The 17165-nt window shown below is 39.1% G+C and overlaps 1 protein-coding gene across 1 annotated transcript in view; it reads left to right on the top strand.

Moving 5' to 3' along the window:
- tspan7b (tetraspanin 7b) overlaps positions 1 to 17165 on the top strand; it is a 47208-nt gene that overhangs the window by 19125 nt on the left and 10918 nt on the right. Inside the window, exons 2-3 of the mRNA XM_007901410.2 lie at positions 15487 to 15675; positions 16861 to 16935. Coding sequence (XP_007899601.1) covers positions 15487 to 15675; positions 16861 to 16935 — 264 coding nt within the window. The remainder of the gene's footprint in view (positions 1 to 15486; positions 15676 to 16860; positions 16936 to 17165) is intronic.

Below are 17165 nucleotides of genomic sequence, written 5' to 3' on the forward strand. Positions count from 1 at the left end.
TATAAAAACAATCATCTGGGGTGATCTTCACAAGTCAATTAAATATGTGATTATAATAATAATACCCTTCCATTTGATATAGCACCTTATCACATCATCAAGACATCTCAAAGCACTTCACAAGATGTACTGTAAAGTGAATTGACTGTGTATTTTGTACTCGAACGCGACAGCCAATTTTTGTACAGCAGTTTCCCATCAACAGCTATGGAGTGAGTGACCAATTTTACTTGGGGGGTTTGTTGGCCAGGACACTGGGAGAAACTTCCTTCTCTTTTCGAATAATTGTGATTATTGTTAATATGGAGCTTCTCATTATACCCTCCAGTTTATAGAGCACAAATTTGTTGCGCTGAAGAAAGTCCTTTGGCCCATTTGATTTTTTCCTTCCAGAATACCCAACGCTCTGTCTTCTTATCACAGCATCAAGTGTTTTGGTTATATAAGTCCAAAGTTCGAGCTTCAACCACCCTTCCTGGATACCTGTTCCAGTCGTTAATTACCCCCTGGGTAAGTAAATGGTTCCATGTCTCTGTCCTGAAATTGCCTTTTGGAACTGTAAACCTGTCCCCCTGTTCTACTTTCTCAGTGCATCTTATAGTAAAGTAGTTCAAGAACATAGAGCACTTTTTTAACCTGTGCAGGACTTTACTTGTGAACACTTTTCCAAGGTTACAGATGGATGGTCTTGCAGACAGTTGCCATATGTCCATCACCTCTTGGATTTATTTAGTGAAGTGCAATAAACATCGAAGAATTGATTTGAAACCTGTATCTGTTCAGAATATTCTGAGGCCTCTCTAAATAAATGTGTTAAGAATAACAATTCACTTTGAAGTGGACAAAACATCAAACAGAAAAATATTGCAAGTTGTCTGAGAAGATTTTATGTCTAGTAGGAAAATTACAGTTTTGAGGAGGCTGAGGGTTAACAACTGGGCTAAGCTTTAATCCACGCTGACCTTTGGAAGATGGCAGAAGTGTCTGTTATGAAGGCATAACTTTGAGTGTAGGAGGCTTCCAGCTCTGGTCTGTAACATATTTTCTAATTCTCTATAAATGTCTGGAACTATAACATTATTTCAGCATAAATGCTGAACAAAAAAAAGCGAGACATAAGAAACAATCAGAAATCAAGGAAAATAAAAAAAATGAGCTTCCATTTTATTGCACTTCATCGCATCACAGCACCTCAGAAATTGAAAGAACGGCTAATAAAATACACATTTTATTTACCAGTTTCAAACGACGTTTTAATTAGTTACTAAAATTAAATAACTCATTATGAAGTCATGTCCAAGCTGCAACTTTAGTATTTTGACCCATTTTTAATTAGAGAGCCACTTTTAATTAGTGACCCACTTTTAATTAGTGCATCTTAACAATTCCCTTGGGTGGCAGCAAGCCAGATAGTGTTAACCCACTCGTTCTGTAGGACTTTGAAATCCCAGACACTCATCAGCACTGTGTTAAGCCTTGACACGTCATCTGCCACCTCTTTTGTTTATCAGTTGGATTCAGTGTGCAGCTCTTTATATAGGGCAGGGACATATATAATATGCACCTCCTAGTGCGTAACCTGTATAATAGATTGAAAATGCCTCCTGGGTATGGTATACTCTGCCGTTTAAATTATTGCATAACTACTGAATTCTCAAATATCAAGAAGAAATTGAAAATACTTAAGGGCCAATTTGTTCTGTAGCTTAGTGGTTAGAGCACTTGCCTCACAAGCGAGAGGACCTGGGTCCTTTCTCCCCCACATCAGCGCTATGACCGGCACTGCCTACCACTAGCTCCGCAACATTGCTAGACTCCACCAGTGCCTCACCCCTCAGGCTGCCGAAACCCTCACCCACGCATTTGTCACATCAAGGCTCGATTACGGGAACTCCCTCCTCATCGGCCTTCCCAATTCTTCCCCTCACAAGCTGCAGATCATTCAAAACTCTGCAGCTCATGTACTCTCACGCACCAGGCTCCGCGACCCCATCACTCCCACCCTCGCCTGACTCCACTGGCTCCCCATCCCCCAGAGGATCGAGTTCAAGATCCTCATCCTCACCTTGAAGGCCATCCATGGCCTTGTCCCCTCCAATCTCTCTGACCTGCGGACTCGCTATCAACCTGCCCGCTCCCTCCGTTCAGCGGGTTCCAGTCTGCTCCATGTCTCCTGCCCGACCCGCCCTACCATCGGTGGCTGAGCTTTCAGCCACTCTGCCCCCAACTCTGGAACTTCATCCCACAGTCCCTTCGCCTTGCTTCCTCCCTTGCCTCCTTCAAGGCCGGTCTCAAGACCCTTCTCTTGGATCGGGCCTTTGGTCGCCCTCCCACCTCTCTGCCTTCCCTCACCTCTACCCCACCCCTCCCCCATGTTCGGGCCCCTACATCTGACTGTTCAGCGCTTTGGGACATCCTCCCGACGTGAAAGGCGCTCTATAAATGTAATTTTGTAGTTGTTGTATTTTGTTGTTCGATTCCCAGGCAGGGCTAATCAAAACATTTCCTTACTCCACATCCCTCTGCAGCCTCTCTACTCCCACCCTTTGGAACTTCATCCCACAGTTCCTTTGCCTCTCTCCCTCCCTTGCCTCCTTCAAATCCCATCTTTGACCATGCCTTCGGCCACCCTACCCTCCACCCCTCCTGATCCCAACCTCCTGCTCGGGGCCAAATCCCTGACTGTCCAGCACCTTGGAACATCCTCCCGACGTGAAAGGCCTTAAACAAATGTAATTTGTTGTTGTTGTTGTTTAGCAGTAAGTAGGAACACAGTTTTTAGTTGATTGGCGGATTGCTTTTCCGGGGGTAATAATCCCTTCAAAACATTTTTAAATTAAATAGTAATAATTTGTTCATTCAATCCACAACTGTTTGTGCACAATTGGCTGCCTCGTTTCACCCACAAACTATACAGTTAATTCACTTTACAGTATATTCTGTGAAAGAGTTTGAGACGTCTCAAAGATGTGATAAGGCGTTATATCAAATGCAAAGATTATTATTATTAGTGAATCAGTCTGAATGTACTGGCAATAGGTCTTAAAATATGAAATTGATATTCAAACGTATCTTGAGATTACAGGTCAACAAGGAAATATTCAGGGTAATATGTTTAATTTTTTGTGGCTGCAAAAAGATTTGCTCATATACTTGAGTCCTGTAAACACAGAACGAGATTTCCAGGATTTATCAGTTCAGTTTCTGTGTGCGCTGTTCAAAACAAACGAATAGGAGGTGCAGGAGATCAGGAATCGCCACCCAATCCCTATTAACTGTCCTCAACCTATTCCTATTATTATCTAGCTACTGTGCTAGTATATGTATGAATTTTGCTCTGAACCAGGCAATAAGAATGGTCAAGGGCAACTTTCTTTCCCTCCCCTTGGGGAACTGCTTGAACTTCTTTTGCTACCTCCCACCTTATAGAGGTTGATAAGATGCCAAGTGGGATTCAGAGAGTAACCCAGAACAATACTTTCAGATCTGCCAAAGCAGCAGGACACAAGGCTGTGCATTCAGAATTGTGAAGGGCAATTTCAAGTCAGACACTAAGGAATATTTATTTCACAGAAAGTAATTAGCAACTGGAACAGACTACTAGGAAGGGTGGTTAACAGAATATTGCACTCAATTAAGAAACCACTTGACATTTTAATCGGAAGATGGTAAGGTGTGTATTCTGGAAGCATGAGATCAAATGGGTTGAAGGACATTCTGCACCCATAACTCTTTTCTGATCTTCTGATTTACCGGCTAGTTGTTTGTAGAATATATTCTCTGACAAAATTTGCATTGTTTCATCTTGTTTGAATTTTGGTTTATTTCCACAATGAATATCATTGATATTAAATCAGTGTAGCATTTAAATGATCCTGTTGTTAATATATCCAAGTCCTTTCCTGGTCTCTGTCATTTTAATATTATTAATAACAGTATCTTTCCATTTGATGTAGCACCTTTATTGTCAGGAGGATGTCTCAAACAGCTTCACAAGATTTATTGTAAAGTGTAGTGACTGTATTTTGTGAGTGAACTTTTATACGATATCTTGCAATCATATGAGTTGATTCCTGTATTACAATTGCCATGGTATGGAGAACTCCAGCAAATGTATTTTTGCTAATGAGGTGTCAACTAGAATATGACAAATAATAAAAACTCTGAATTTGTGGCGGGGCACAAGTCCATGTGTATTTTCTATGTATATTTATATAGAATTCAGTATACAACTAGATTCATAGTTAATATGCAGAGTACTAAAATATCTTGTTCCAAATATTCATCTGTTCTTTTTGAAGTTGAGCTTCGTTACCATGCCAACGATCAACACAAAGTCACGATGTGACTTCACAACGCGATAGAAATGTAATGCACATCAACAACATGGATTTCAGATTGTTGAACTGAATTCAGAAGCACTGGATAACTGCTGCAAGGTGCTCGTTTTTGAACATTCCTGGTTGTGTGAAAGGATAGTTAGAAGAGAATGTCAGTTTAGTTATTCCATTTCACTATCCATGCAGCCTGTTGAGGTGTGTGCATTATTCCATGAAGTTTAATCTTGATTTGTATTGCAGCCAGGTAAATGAAGAAGACTGGTATGTTGATTTTGATTCACTTATGACTTCTGCAGTGAATATCTCACCTCCTTGTAGTACATTACCACCAAACATTGCTGCTCCAATACTCTATTGGTTTGTTAGGGTTCCATTCCTTTGGCAGTTAAGCTTAGCACTGCGTATCCTACTTTCATTTTCCATGTTATTTCCTTCTTTCAATTTTTATTCTAGTAAGACCTGTCTTCAAGGCAATCTTACTGCAGTGACAGAATCCACAACTTAAGGCAAGAAGCTATGTGTCCACCTGAAGTTTCTCAACAATTCATTTTTAATAGTATTAACAGGTTTCTCTGTGATTCTTTAGAAATTCTAAAAGCTACATCTTTTGTCAGCAACATGTGTCCATTCTTGACGAACACATTGCCCTATCCAGGTCCTGCCAGGGAACAAATTTCTTGACAGGAGACAGGACCTGATGACTAGATTTCAACACAACTCGCATGCACAGTCATTGTAAAGAATGCTTTTCGCCCACAAAATATACAGTCAATTCACTTGACAGTATATTCTGTGACGCGCTTAGAGACGTCTCGAAGATGTGATAAAGTATGATATAAAATGCAAGGATTATTATTTATCATTTATTTTTGCAAAGAGAAGATTATAGAATCCTCACATTGATTACAAAAAAGTAATTTCTTGCTGCACTGGGTTAATTGACTCGAGCAGCATTCAGTCATAATAATCCTAATTATTATAATAATGATAATAATAATCCTTGCATTTGATATAACGCTTTTCACGTCTTCTAGAAATCTCAAAGTGCTTCACGGAATAGACTGTAAAGTGAATTGACAAAATTTGTGGGCGAAACACGGCAGCCAATTGTGCACAGCAGTGTCTCACGAACAGTCATGGATTGAGTGACCAAATTATTATTGTTTCTTTCTTGAGGGATTATTATCAGGTGTGTGGAGTAAGGAAACGTGCCCAATGTTTCGCCCTGCCGGGAATCAAACCCAGGTCTCTCGCTTGCGAGATGAGTGCTCTAACCATTGAACTACACTCCACTGCCGAGTTCAAATGCAGTCTTTTTGGTATTTGATTTAGACTCCTTCACTCCCGAGAGCTTTACAAAGTAATTCACAGGATTTATTGTAAAGTGTAGTGACAGTATTTTGTAGTTGAATGCAGAAGGCAAATTTTGCATAGCAATGTCCCACAAAGAACCATTAACTGAATAACAAATTTTATCAGAGCATTGTTAGCACCAGAAAAAGTCTCCTCTGTTGAAACAGTGCCATGGAATCTTTAATGTCCACTTGAACAGTGTCAGTATCCTGTCACCCTGAACTTTTTCCTGATATCCTAACACGCAGTGAGGCCAGCCTGCTCAAATCTCCCTTTTCAGTGAATCAGCAAAACAATTTTATGAGGCAGTTCAACCCCACAGCCTTTTATAGTCTAAATGTTCTTCATCTATGCTAACTTTAGGAAGCCTAAAGTGTGGTAAAATGGCTCTATCCAGTTCAGATAAACTCGAATCAACTTTAACCCCTATCGCACCTAATCATTACACACTCTCACCAATTTATTTTCTGCAGTGATTTCCTCCCTCATATCTTTTGTATTGTATCTTTCATGGGGTTCAACGTCTCAGAGCCTGTTTTACCTGAGGGTAACTCTTTCTGAATCAGCCCTCCTGTCAGTTTGAGGTCCTGTGTTCATGGATTTTTTTAATAAAAACTACAGAATCTTCACATCTATTTCTTGGTAAATACAGAATTTAGAAATTATTAATCCAGCATCTAGTGATTCATTCCATTGAGATATTGGAAGGTGGAGAGGTTTGTAGAAAGTAGAACATCTAGGAAAATCATGTACAGGTACATCTAGTCACCGAGCTGCATGTAATATTACGTAAAGACCTCCTCTGATGACCTATTGGAGAAAGTCAGCCCTAAGCCACATTGGCTGGAGAGTTGAAGATGTGAATTTGATGCTTTGCTGAGCTAGCTAATCTGCAATTGGCCTCAGGGTCCTTGGTTTAGGAGAAGAAAAATCAGTCAAGGTTCCCACTCCTGATTGCTAATCAAACCCCTCTGCAGAAATATTGCGTGAAAGTAGGAGCTGGCTCAGTTGTGGTGACTTGTGCGATTGAATAAATCAGCCTGCCAACACACGCTATCAAACCTGACGAAGAATGACCACTAGGAATCAAACCTTCAACCCTCAATCCCTCTGCCTTACCCCCTCTCTCAAATCCTGCCTGTGGAGGCCGTTATATCAGTACAAGTTGTTGATGAGCTACAGGACTCCACATAGTCTCGAATAAACTGATGGGATTGTTGTCACTGGTGGTAGGGAAAGATTGCTGTCAGTGGAGGGGTAAGTTGTCGAGAGTGGGGTAATGAATTGTGGTGGCTGGAGAGTGAGTTGCTCTCAGAGGTGAGTTGTGGGGGGAGTGAGTTATTGGCTTTTTAAAAATATTTATTTATAAATATATTTGGTACAACAGAAATCTAAAACAAACACAACAGACAACATCTTCTGTTACCATTTTTCCTTTCTCCCGATACAAAAAATCATTCCATTGTTCACGGTACATTCCTACATTATTATCACACCACACGCCTGAAAATAATCCCTCAAGAAAAAAAACAATAATAAATTGGTAATTTCAATCCACAACTGTTTGTGGGACACTGTTGTGCACAATTGGCTGCCACATTTCGCCCACAAATATACAGTCAATTCACTTTACAGTATATTCTGTGAAGCGCTTTGAGACATCTAGAAGACGTGAAAATTGTTATATCAAATGCAAGAATTATTATTGTTATTATTATTAACCTACTATTTCAGAGCTCCATAGGTATAGCTCATTCAGCTTCTCAATAAGGAAACAGTAGTAGTCAGGACAGTATAAGAAGTACCTGACGTTTCAGGCGTATCATTTTCCATAACCAATTATTTTGTCTGGACTTGTGTGCTAGATACATAATTCAACATTCTTGTTTTATATTCACCAGGATTGGGTCACCAAATCCATCAGTTTGGGGGAAAGTACAATTTTTACATTAAATGGACTCAAATCAAGCTTACACCATATAAGTTTACACCATCAAAATTACACCATATAAGATCACATAAATTTCCAGCTGCTTATTAAACCAAGGCCCCCATTTACCTGTTAAAGTGGATTTTAAAGATCTCCTCAGACAATCAAAGAAAGAGGAGGTTTCTCCTGGTATCCTGTAAAGTATTCCTACCAGATTAATTGGTTATTTACCTCATGGCTGTTTGTGGGACCCTGTTGTTGGAAATGGCTAGCACATTTGACTACAGAAAGATTCACACACCTTATTGTAATTACCTGTGAGGTGCTTTGAGACATTTCAATGTGATAGAGCTATAAAAATGCAGGGTTTCTTTCTTTTTTGCTTGCTTTTTCATATTTGTGATTATCAGTTTGTTCTTAATTCATTAAACTATGGATTGAAGGTTTGTACAGAAGGTAGGTTCCTAATTTTTAAAAAATATAAGAACAGGCATAAATATATACGAAAGAAAAATAAAGTAATTACAAGATATGTCCACTGGATGGCAGCAAAGACTAGAAAATACACCGAATTGAGACGACTATATCCCTATAAAACCTCAAAAAGTATTCCATGAAACCATTGAGCTATATTAACACAATCTAAAGCTTTTTAAGGTAATTCAGCCAATTTTTTGTCCAATTGCTTGTCCAATTTTTTAAAATTGCTTCACTGTTATAATACAGTTCCATGCATTGCTGGTGCAATTATGCAAAACCAAGGAACTTTTGCTTATTTCAGTAAGTTTGATAATATATATTAATTAACCTGTAGGAACTTGCATTACATTTTTCATTTGTTTGGATTGGGATATGGAATCTCTAAATAGCAGATAGGATTCTGTGTTTGAGTTTAGTTGGGTTCTTTCACTTTGAGTACGAGCGTGACAATGGTTGGATTTGTGTTGTGCATGGAAGGTGGGTTGAGCTCTTTCATTTTGTTTCTGTGTGTGTTTAGTACCACTGGTGGTTTAGTTGTACTTTGCTGTGTATGCATGTGCCCGTGTAGCATTAATTGAATTCTCTCACTGTGTGTGTGTGAAATTCAAAATTATAGGAAAGGCCAGAAGAAAGTTTAGCCCATCTTAAACGTCAGTCTTTTCTAAATACAGTAGTTGGCATTTCTGAATGTTTATAGGGGGTACCGTCTTTAAGGTTAACATGGCTTCTTTGAGATTTACATTGGATGAAGGACCTAAACTAATGGAGGTGCAGCATAAATGAACAAGAATGAAATCAAAAACCACAAATGAGAAACATGTAAAAATGCAACAGACGTGACATTGCATGACAACTTCTAACTCTCCTCTCCTGCACCTGTACACATTCAGCATTTTACAATCTATTCTAGAAATAATTGCTTGCTTGCGTCTTCCAGGTATATAGGCCTGTCCCAACCCCCACTGTTCAGTGTAGAATAACAATTTCACTAATAGATGAATGGAGAAGTGCTTCACAATAGCTCGGGGATCTTATTCAGTGAACAGCTGTGACATACTGATTTGATGCCTGATCTGTGCCTTGCGAGCTAACCTCAGTGGGGATCAAACTCAGCATTAGCAAGGGGAAAGTCAGTCAGCAGTCCCACTCTTCATCTCTGTCAATCAATACCTGTTGAAGATGCCCAGGTGTATGGTGTTGGGTGAGGACAGGATTGGGTAAGATACTGGGTGTGAATGGAACATATGGGACTGCTGTATAATTGAACTGAAATCCTATAGAAGAACGCAATAAAAGAAAAACAAAAGTTGTGTGCCTTCGAGAGAGGGGGAGGGGGGAATTTATCATCCAAAATATTATTCATCAAAAGCATTACAGTATTTTGTTAGGGGCAAGCATATGATTTATGGGAAATATCTTCAGCATACAACACAAAGAGATGGGGGCCATGTGACCACTCTGAAACATCACAAAGCTTTCACAGAAAAGCTTCATCATTGTTCCATTGTCAGTTTTTCAACAGGAAACGTCAGGCATATGCCTGTGCACTCTGTGGATTGCACATAGGGCCAGTATCCCTGTGGTACCAGTTAAGACATTTACAGTGGATAGACAAGTCATTGAAATCTGCAGCCCTTGCGAGCCAGTACCATTCACAACTGTGTTCTCAAGAAGTGCAGTCATTGCAAGAATGCAAAAACAAGTGCTGCAGTTATTTCAAAAAACAAATGAATTTCTTTAGGAACTTATTATAAAGGAAAAAAGATAAAATATAGTGGAGATAGGTAAGAATTGCAGTGCCAAGAAAGTTAGTAAAGGCAATATTATATAGTATAGTGTTTACACATCAGGAGAATAAGACATTTACATTCGCTATTCGGTTACTGGTCGCCACTAGAATTTCATACACACAGGGTGTAAAATTAGGTTGAGATAGCATGAAACACCTGGATATTTATTGTATATGGTAAGGACAGGAAGGTCTCTGGTTTAAATGCAATGCTAACTTGACTAAAGCTTAGAATAACATCATGGAAATTGGTGTATTCCTCAAAGGGAGGTGGAAAAAGAATAAGAGGAAGTTCCACAAATGAGTTTGGTCACTGGATGTGGCAGGTCAATTGATCACCAGGCTTGGTAGCTCCTTCAGATCTTCGCTTTAGTTGCACCCAACTCCCAGTTCCAGTCTTACTGAGGCAAGTGGTTGGGGGAAGTGCCTATTATTGTAAGATACTTTGTGGAGTCCTGTAGCTCAGTGGTTAGAGCACTCGCTTTGCAAGCGAGAGACCTGAGTTCAATTCCAGGCAGAGGGCGAAACCTTGGGCAAGTTTCCTTACTCCACACGCCTAATAATAATCCCTCCAAAACCAAAAACAATAATAAATTCATCATTTTCAATCTACGACTGTTTGTGGGACATTGCTGTGTGCAATTGGCTGCCGCGTTCGCCCACAAATATACAGTCAATTCACTTTACAGTGTGTTCTGTGAAGCGCTTTGGGACGTCCTCCCGACGTGAAACGCGCTATATCAAATGCAAGGATTATTATTATTATACTGATAGCGTTGGTGGCATATTTGGGAGAATATCTTATATGGTGGAAAAGATAGATCTTATACAGAAAATTTGCACAATCCACTTGGGAGAATATCGGCAGAGTGTGAAGAGTTACTCTGATTGGCAGCAGATCTACCTGATATCATAGCTCTAATGTGCGGTGAATGAAAAGAGATTGAGCAGGTTTCCTATCCTGAGGTCAAGAGGAGTTTTAATAGAGAAGCAGAGAATGGATAGATCAAGCCAAGGAGCAATCAAAATTTCTGCAGTAATGGACCTTGGGTTTGACTCTTCTGGCTATAGTTCTCCATCAGGAGAGAGAAGCAATTTTCAGCATTTATTTCAAAAAACATTCTTTAGCCCTTTAAGGAAAAAAATCACTCATAAATGGCTTCCCAGACACTTAAATTGCTGTTAGAGATTTGGAAGCAAATCTCATGTATAATGCAGCAGTGTCACTTCTTACCACAGAAACCACTACATTCTGGTTGGAGTCAGCAATGGGAAAAGACACAAAATGGCAGCCTCATGAATTATTCAGTGATAAGGGACATTCAAAGCAGTATTCAATCTTCATTGCTTGTGGAGGACTCTCTCACAGGTTGTATTCAGTCTTGTTCAGTTTAGTGCAGCGGGAGAAGCTGTTTTCACGCTTCAGCCTTCTCTCAGTTTCTGATCATTCGAACCAACTGTGTTATAATATTTCATTTGAGGTGGGGAGTGCAGCAACAACAATTTATGCATTTCACATATTTATGCATTTCACATCTGGAGGATGCCTCAAAAGTGTTTCACATGACTGATGGGGAGCACCCAAGCTGTGGGGGGAGCCGAGATGGCCAAAGTCGTAGTGGAAAAGATAGATCTTATACAGAAAACAATCCATTGCAGTTAATAAATAATTGTAACTTTCAACAATATATTCTCGAATGTTAGATTTTTGCGCGGCCTTGTTCGAACCAGTCAGAAAATGTTCGAGTGTTTAATTGCCATTTCCTGGCGTTTGGGTTGTAATCCAAATTTAAAAACAGAGGGTTTTATAATCTAAAGATTAGATAAGTCACATTGTTTCATAAGTGGAGTTATTTATTTACATCAAGACCTCTTCTGTTTATAACACTTGAGAACTTTAAACTGGAAAAAAAGTAAGTATTTATGGCTCGGTGAAAGCCCAGTGCAGGGTGATCCAACCTTTTGGCTGCTGAGGGCCAGATACCGGATTTGAGAAATGTGTGCGAGCCACATCAACAATATTTTGGTGTTTCCCTTCCAGAACCATAATCCATAAGAATCATATAGAAATCCTATGTTTTAAATTGCGTACTGTGTTACTTAATTTCACTGTATTTTTAATTGCAATGCAAACTTTAAATAGGCAATGTAAAAAGTCTTACACATTTTAAAACAATAATACAGAAGGCGATGAGGTTTCTGCCTCTGTGTGTCTCTCGCTCCTCTCTATCTGTATCTTTCTGCCTAGGTGTGTCTCTATATCTGTGTGTCTATGTATCTCTCTCTCGGTCACTGTATCTCTCTCTCTGTATCTTTTTCTCTGTGTGTATCTCTCTCTGTCTGTGTCTCTGTATCTCTCTCTGTATCTGTGTGTATGTGTCTCTCTCTTTGTGTGTCTCTGTATTTCTCTCTGTCTGTGTCTCTGTATCTCTCTCTGTATCTCTGTGTATGTGTATCTCTCTGTATCTGTGTGTATGTGTCTCTCTCTTTCTCTGTCTGTGTGTCTATATTTCTCTCTGTGTGTAGCTCTGTATCTCTCTGTATTTCTCTCTCTCTGTATCTCTCTCTGTGTATTTCTCTCTGTTTGTGTCTTTGTATCTCTCTCTGTAATGTGTGTATGTCTCTCTTTCTCTCTGTCTGTGTGTCTCTATATTTCACTCTCTATCTGTGTGTGTCTCTGTATCTCACTCTCTCTGTGTGTCAATGTGTGTGTGTCTCTCTCTTCTGTTACCGTTTTGAAAATGATTGACAGATTCTGCTGCTCAGTGCCTTGCGCAGCTGTTTTTGCTGCCAGGTCAGGCCAAGCCGGGGCTCCAGACACACACTGCCTTGTGAAGTCATCTCCTGGGCCACGGGCTACCAGTTGGATCACCCTGGCCAGTGGGTAAAAACAGGATTCAGTATAGTACTTTAGCTATACCATCCCAGAAGGTTGCAGGTTCAATTCGCGGTTGGTGCTGCTCGCTGATCTCAGCCAGGGCAGCTTTATAAAATAATAATAATCCGTACATTTACTATAGTACTTTTCACATCAGGAGGATGTCTCAAAGCGAGTCACAGGATTTACTGTAAAGTTAGTGACGACGTTCACACTCATTATTATTATTCAAAGAACCCTGCTGGAAAATGAGAGTGTGTGGATATCAGGGTCCTGCAAGAGATTGTTCCGTGAAGAATGAATACTGCTTTGTATGCTCCTGACCATTGAATAATTCATGATTCTGCCATTTTGTGTTTTTTTCCAATGCTGACACCAACCAGGTCGCCGCAGTAAGAGAGACACTACTGAATTATATTTAAGATTTCCTTTCATATCTCTCTAAGAATAATTCAGGCGCATGATAAGAATTTCTGTGAATCCACAGGAACTCCGTCCGCTCTGCTCTAATGTTATTATTATATCTGCGACCAGTGTTCCTGTGATCAGTGTGAAATACATTTCATTTACATTTCTGGTTTCCAGAAGAAGTTCTTATTTGTTTGTCTCCCATTTTGCAAATACTGCAAATTAACCCATGTATTTTATTGCTGGTATTTCTGTGCGAAGGTGTGACCAAACTTTAATTTTGCTTTAATTTCAGTGCTCAGTTTAAATTGAACCGATTTGGATACCGTAAAAATCTCTTGCAATGAAGGGAACATTTGTTCATAAACGGGATTTCAGTGGTTAAAATATTTTTATTGTAATTTGATTGTCAAACAAAACCCACATAGTTCCTCTTATTACATCATCAAGTCAGCCATTATGATTATAGTTGTTCAGCAGGGTAATAGTTTGTGTGACATTAAACCCAGCACATTGCTGGTGAGGATAGCATTACAAAAAATATTCCGGGAATGAGGGACTACAATTATGTGGAGAGACCGGAGAGGCTGGGATTATTTTCTTTGGAGCAGAGAAGGTTGAGGGGAAATTTAATAAAGGTGTTCAAAATTATGAGGGATTTTGATAAGAGTAGATAGGGAGAAACTGTTTCCTCTGTTGGGTGGGTCAGTAACCAGAGGATACAGACTTAAGATAATTGGCAAAGAACCAGAGGGGAGATGAGATTTTTTTTACCTGGAGAGTTATTACGGTCTGGAATGCACTGGTAGAAGCCGATTTGATAATAGCTTTCAAAAGGGAATTTGATAGGTACTTAAAAAGGAAAAAAATTCAGGACTGTGGAGTAAGAGCAGGCGAGTGGGACTCGTTGGTAGCTCTTTCAAAGAGTTGGCACAAGGGGCCGAATGGCCTCCTTCTGTGCTGTAAAATTATGATTCTAGGATTCTATGACTGTGTTCGACCATGACTTGTTCTTTGGTTGGGATGGAAAGGTCTGCAAAGTGGCAATGGTAACATTTTGAATGCACTAAATAAGATATATTTAAAGTGACTTATTTAAATACCTCTAGAATAATGTGCGATTGTAAACATCAAAAATCCACTTCCAGTTAATCAAAAGACAATTATCAAAGAGGGACAGTTTAGATAATTGGTAGATTGGGTGCATATTTTTGTTTACAGTGACATTGTAACAGGAATTAACTTTCTTTATCATACAGGTAAAATAAAGTTTGTTCAAACATCTTCCTATTACAGTATACAGGATTAAAAATATTATTTTCCTGTTTAAGAATCCTCAGTTGCTAACACAAGTGACAATGGCAGCATAAGCGCATGGAGTACTCCCTCTCTTTCACTTTCTCACTCATGGCTGCCTATTTCTCACACCAACACTGAAGTGCATGTAAATTAATTGCTATTTAAGCTATTTTTTACTGTGATTTATGTGAGTTTTCTCAGGTTCATCTGATCTTTTTCCCCATACCCTCTGCAGCATTGATCCTACAATCCTGCCATTTGTTTAAGATTGTAGAACATAGGTGATCAGAATTAAATTGGCAGCTTTTGATACAATACAATACAATACAAAATTATATTTGTAAAGCATCTTTCACGTCGGGAGGATGTCCCAAGCTACTGAATAGCACTCATAGCACCCAAAAGTTTTTTTTAAATAAAACTGGAACTAATGAATGTTCATGTATTCTTTAACATACGTTGATTAAACAACAGTCAATTTATTTTGTTTTCCAATCTGATGTTTTATGAGGTTATTGTTGTGATGATGTGATTTAATTTTTTTTCATACTGTGCCGAAATCTTCGGTTTTGTGAATAGAACCCATCATGTAGTATTTGCATTTTGTGTATTTGTAACAAAACTAAGAATGGTCCTGTGAGAGGCTCTGAGAGTGAGTTTGATTTGACCCACCATTGTAGAAACTGTAAAGGTAGATAACGGAATAAAATATACATTGAATCTATTAAGAAATGACACATTTTTCACCTAGGTGTATGAAATGGACTTGATGCTATTACACGAGTTATCCTGATTTTTATATTGTTACTTTAACATTGGTGTTGTATTGTTTTGAGCATCAACCCAACACCAAAGGAGCATTATAAAGTGGGCATTGTTATTGATGCCACCTGGAAGCTAGAGCCTCATATCAAGAATTTGAGACTGTTAACATGCTATTCTGCTTTGTGTTGTCAAGAAATGAAAAAAAAGTTTATGTTTGATTAAATAGTCTTTCCTTATCTTACAGATCACAGGCGTGGTCCTATTGGCTGTTGGAGTATGGGGTAAACTCACATTAGGAACTTATATTTCACTCGTCGCTGAGAACTCCACAAATGCACCCTATGTGCTTATTGGAACTGGGACGACAATTGTTGTCTTTGGACTGTTTGGGTGCTTTGCAACATGTCGGGGCAGCCCATGGATGCTGAAACTGGTCAGTGATACAAAAATTGCATTTTACCACAATAATACACACCCAGAGTGATATCAGTATCTAGCAAGTACCAATAATAAAAATTGCCACCTATTTACCACATGTTTACTATGAGAGTACATTCATTTACACTTCAACAATAAATGATAGAGAGGAATGAAATCAAATGCCATGAAACCTGATGGACGGAAATTTCCTTCATGGTTTATCATAATTTAAATTGTTATAAATAAGTTATTTTCTTCTCTCGTATTCTGCCTGTTCCCATTCACCATCCTTGACCAAGGCAGGGAGGGGAGATGGCAATCTGTTCCCACGATCTGCCAGTATTATTCTGAAATTGATTACCAGAAGGTACACAAGAGGGGAGTCTCTCTTTCTCTCTCTCTGCTCCAGGTTTATGCATGTCATACATTTCCCACCATGTTGGCAAAGAAGTACCTGACCTTCACTCAGATTCACAATGATTGAGATTTCAATGTACGGGGATTCACAACCAATTCCCTGCCAGGAATCCCCCCCCTCCCCTGCGACACACGGAGTTGGTACAACAGGTCACTGAGTTGATGATTCTTTTTATTTTCCATTTTAATGTTTCTGAAATTAATTCTCTTCCTGTTTAAATCACTTCAAATATTTTCTGCCTCCTCTCCATAAAGAGAAATATTGTCTGTTTGCCAGCTAACATTATTTGATGTAAATTTATTTTAGCTCTCCCAAAGTGTCAAAATGCTGCAATTTAGTGGTGCTATTCCATTGGCACAGTCTGTGGTGAATGCACTGTGACCTGTTGTACCCTGTATTTACCCTGCATTGTTGCATCTATTCATTATTGCACCTATGTTTGCAGTTATCTACTGTAGGTGATAAACCTCAATGCTCAAGGATAATCAGGCATTCAGTCTGAAACTCTTGAGATGTCAGATACTGCAGCAGTGTGCATATTCTCCAGCTAAATTATTCTGCAGTCAGATGTAATTCTATCCATCATAAAAACAGAAAATGCTAGAAATCCACACCAGATCAGTCAGCACCTAAACAAACCAAAGAGCTTTAATGTTTCAGATATGACACTTCTGTTTTCTGCATTTTATTACAGATTTCTAACATTCACTTTTATTTTTGTTGCTCCATACAAGCATCCTGGGTATTAATAGTTAAGAGTAATTTCTCCCCTGTTTGTAGTATGCCATGTTCCTGTCCTTGGTGTTCCTGGCTGAGCTGGTCGCTGGCATTTCTGGATTTGTGTTCAGGCATGAGGTAAGTATTTGGAATTGTTTTTTTAGGAGTTACAATTGCAGGAGAATAAATCCACCACTTTAACTCTATCCCAATCCAGCAATTTCATGCAAAGTGCATATCTATATAAAGTCTTTATTGTGTATTTCATGTAAAAAGTGCTTACTTCAGAAAGACCTGAGAAATATAATTTAAAGCTTTGAAATGCAGTCATTCATGTTTTAGTTTAACCAAGAACGCTGTTATAACTC

Source organism: Callorhinchus milii, unplaced genomic scaffold (assembly GCF_018977255.1).
Source record: "Callorhinchus milii isolate IMCB2004 unplaced genomic scaffold, IMCB_Cmil_1.0 Scaffold4, whole genome shotgun sequence".
Classification (NCBI taxonomy): Eukaryota; Metazoa; Chordata; class Chondrichthyes; order Chimaeriformes; family Callorhinchidae; genus Callorhinchus; species Callorhinchus milii.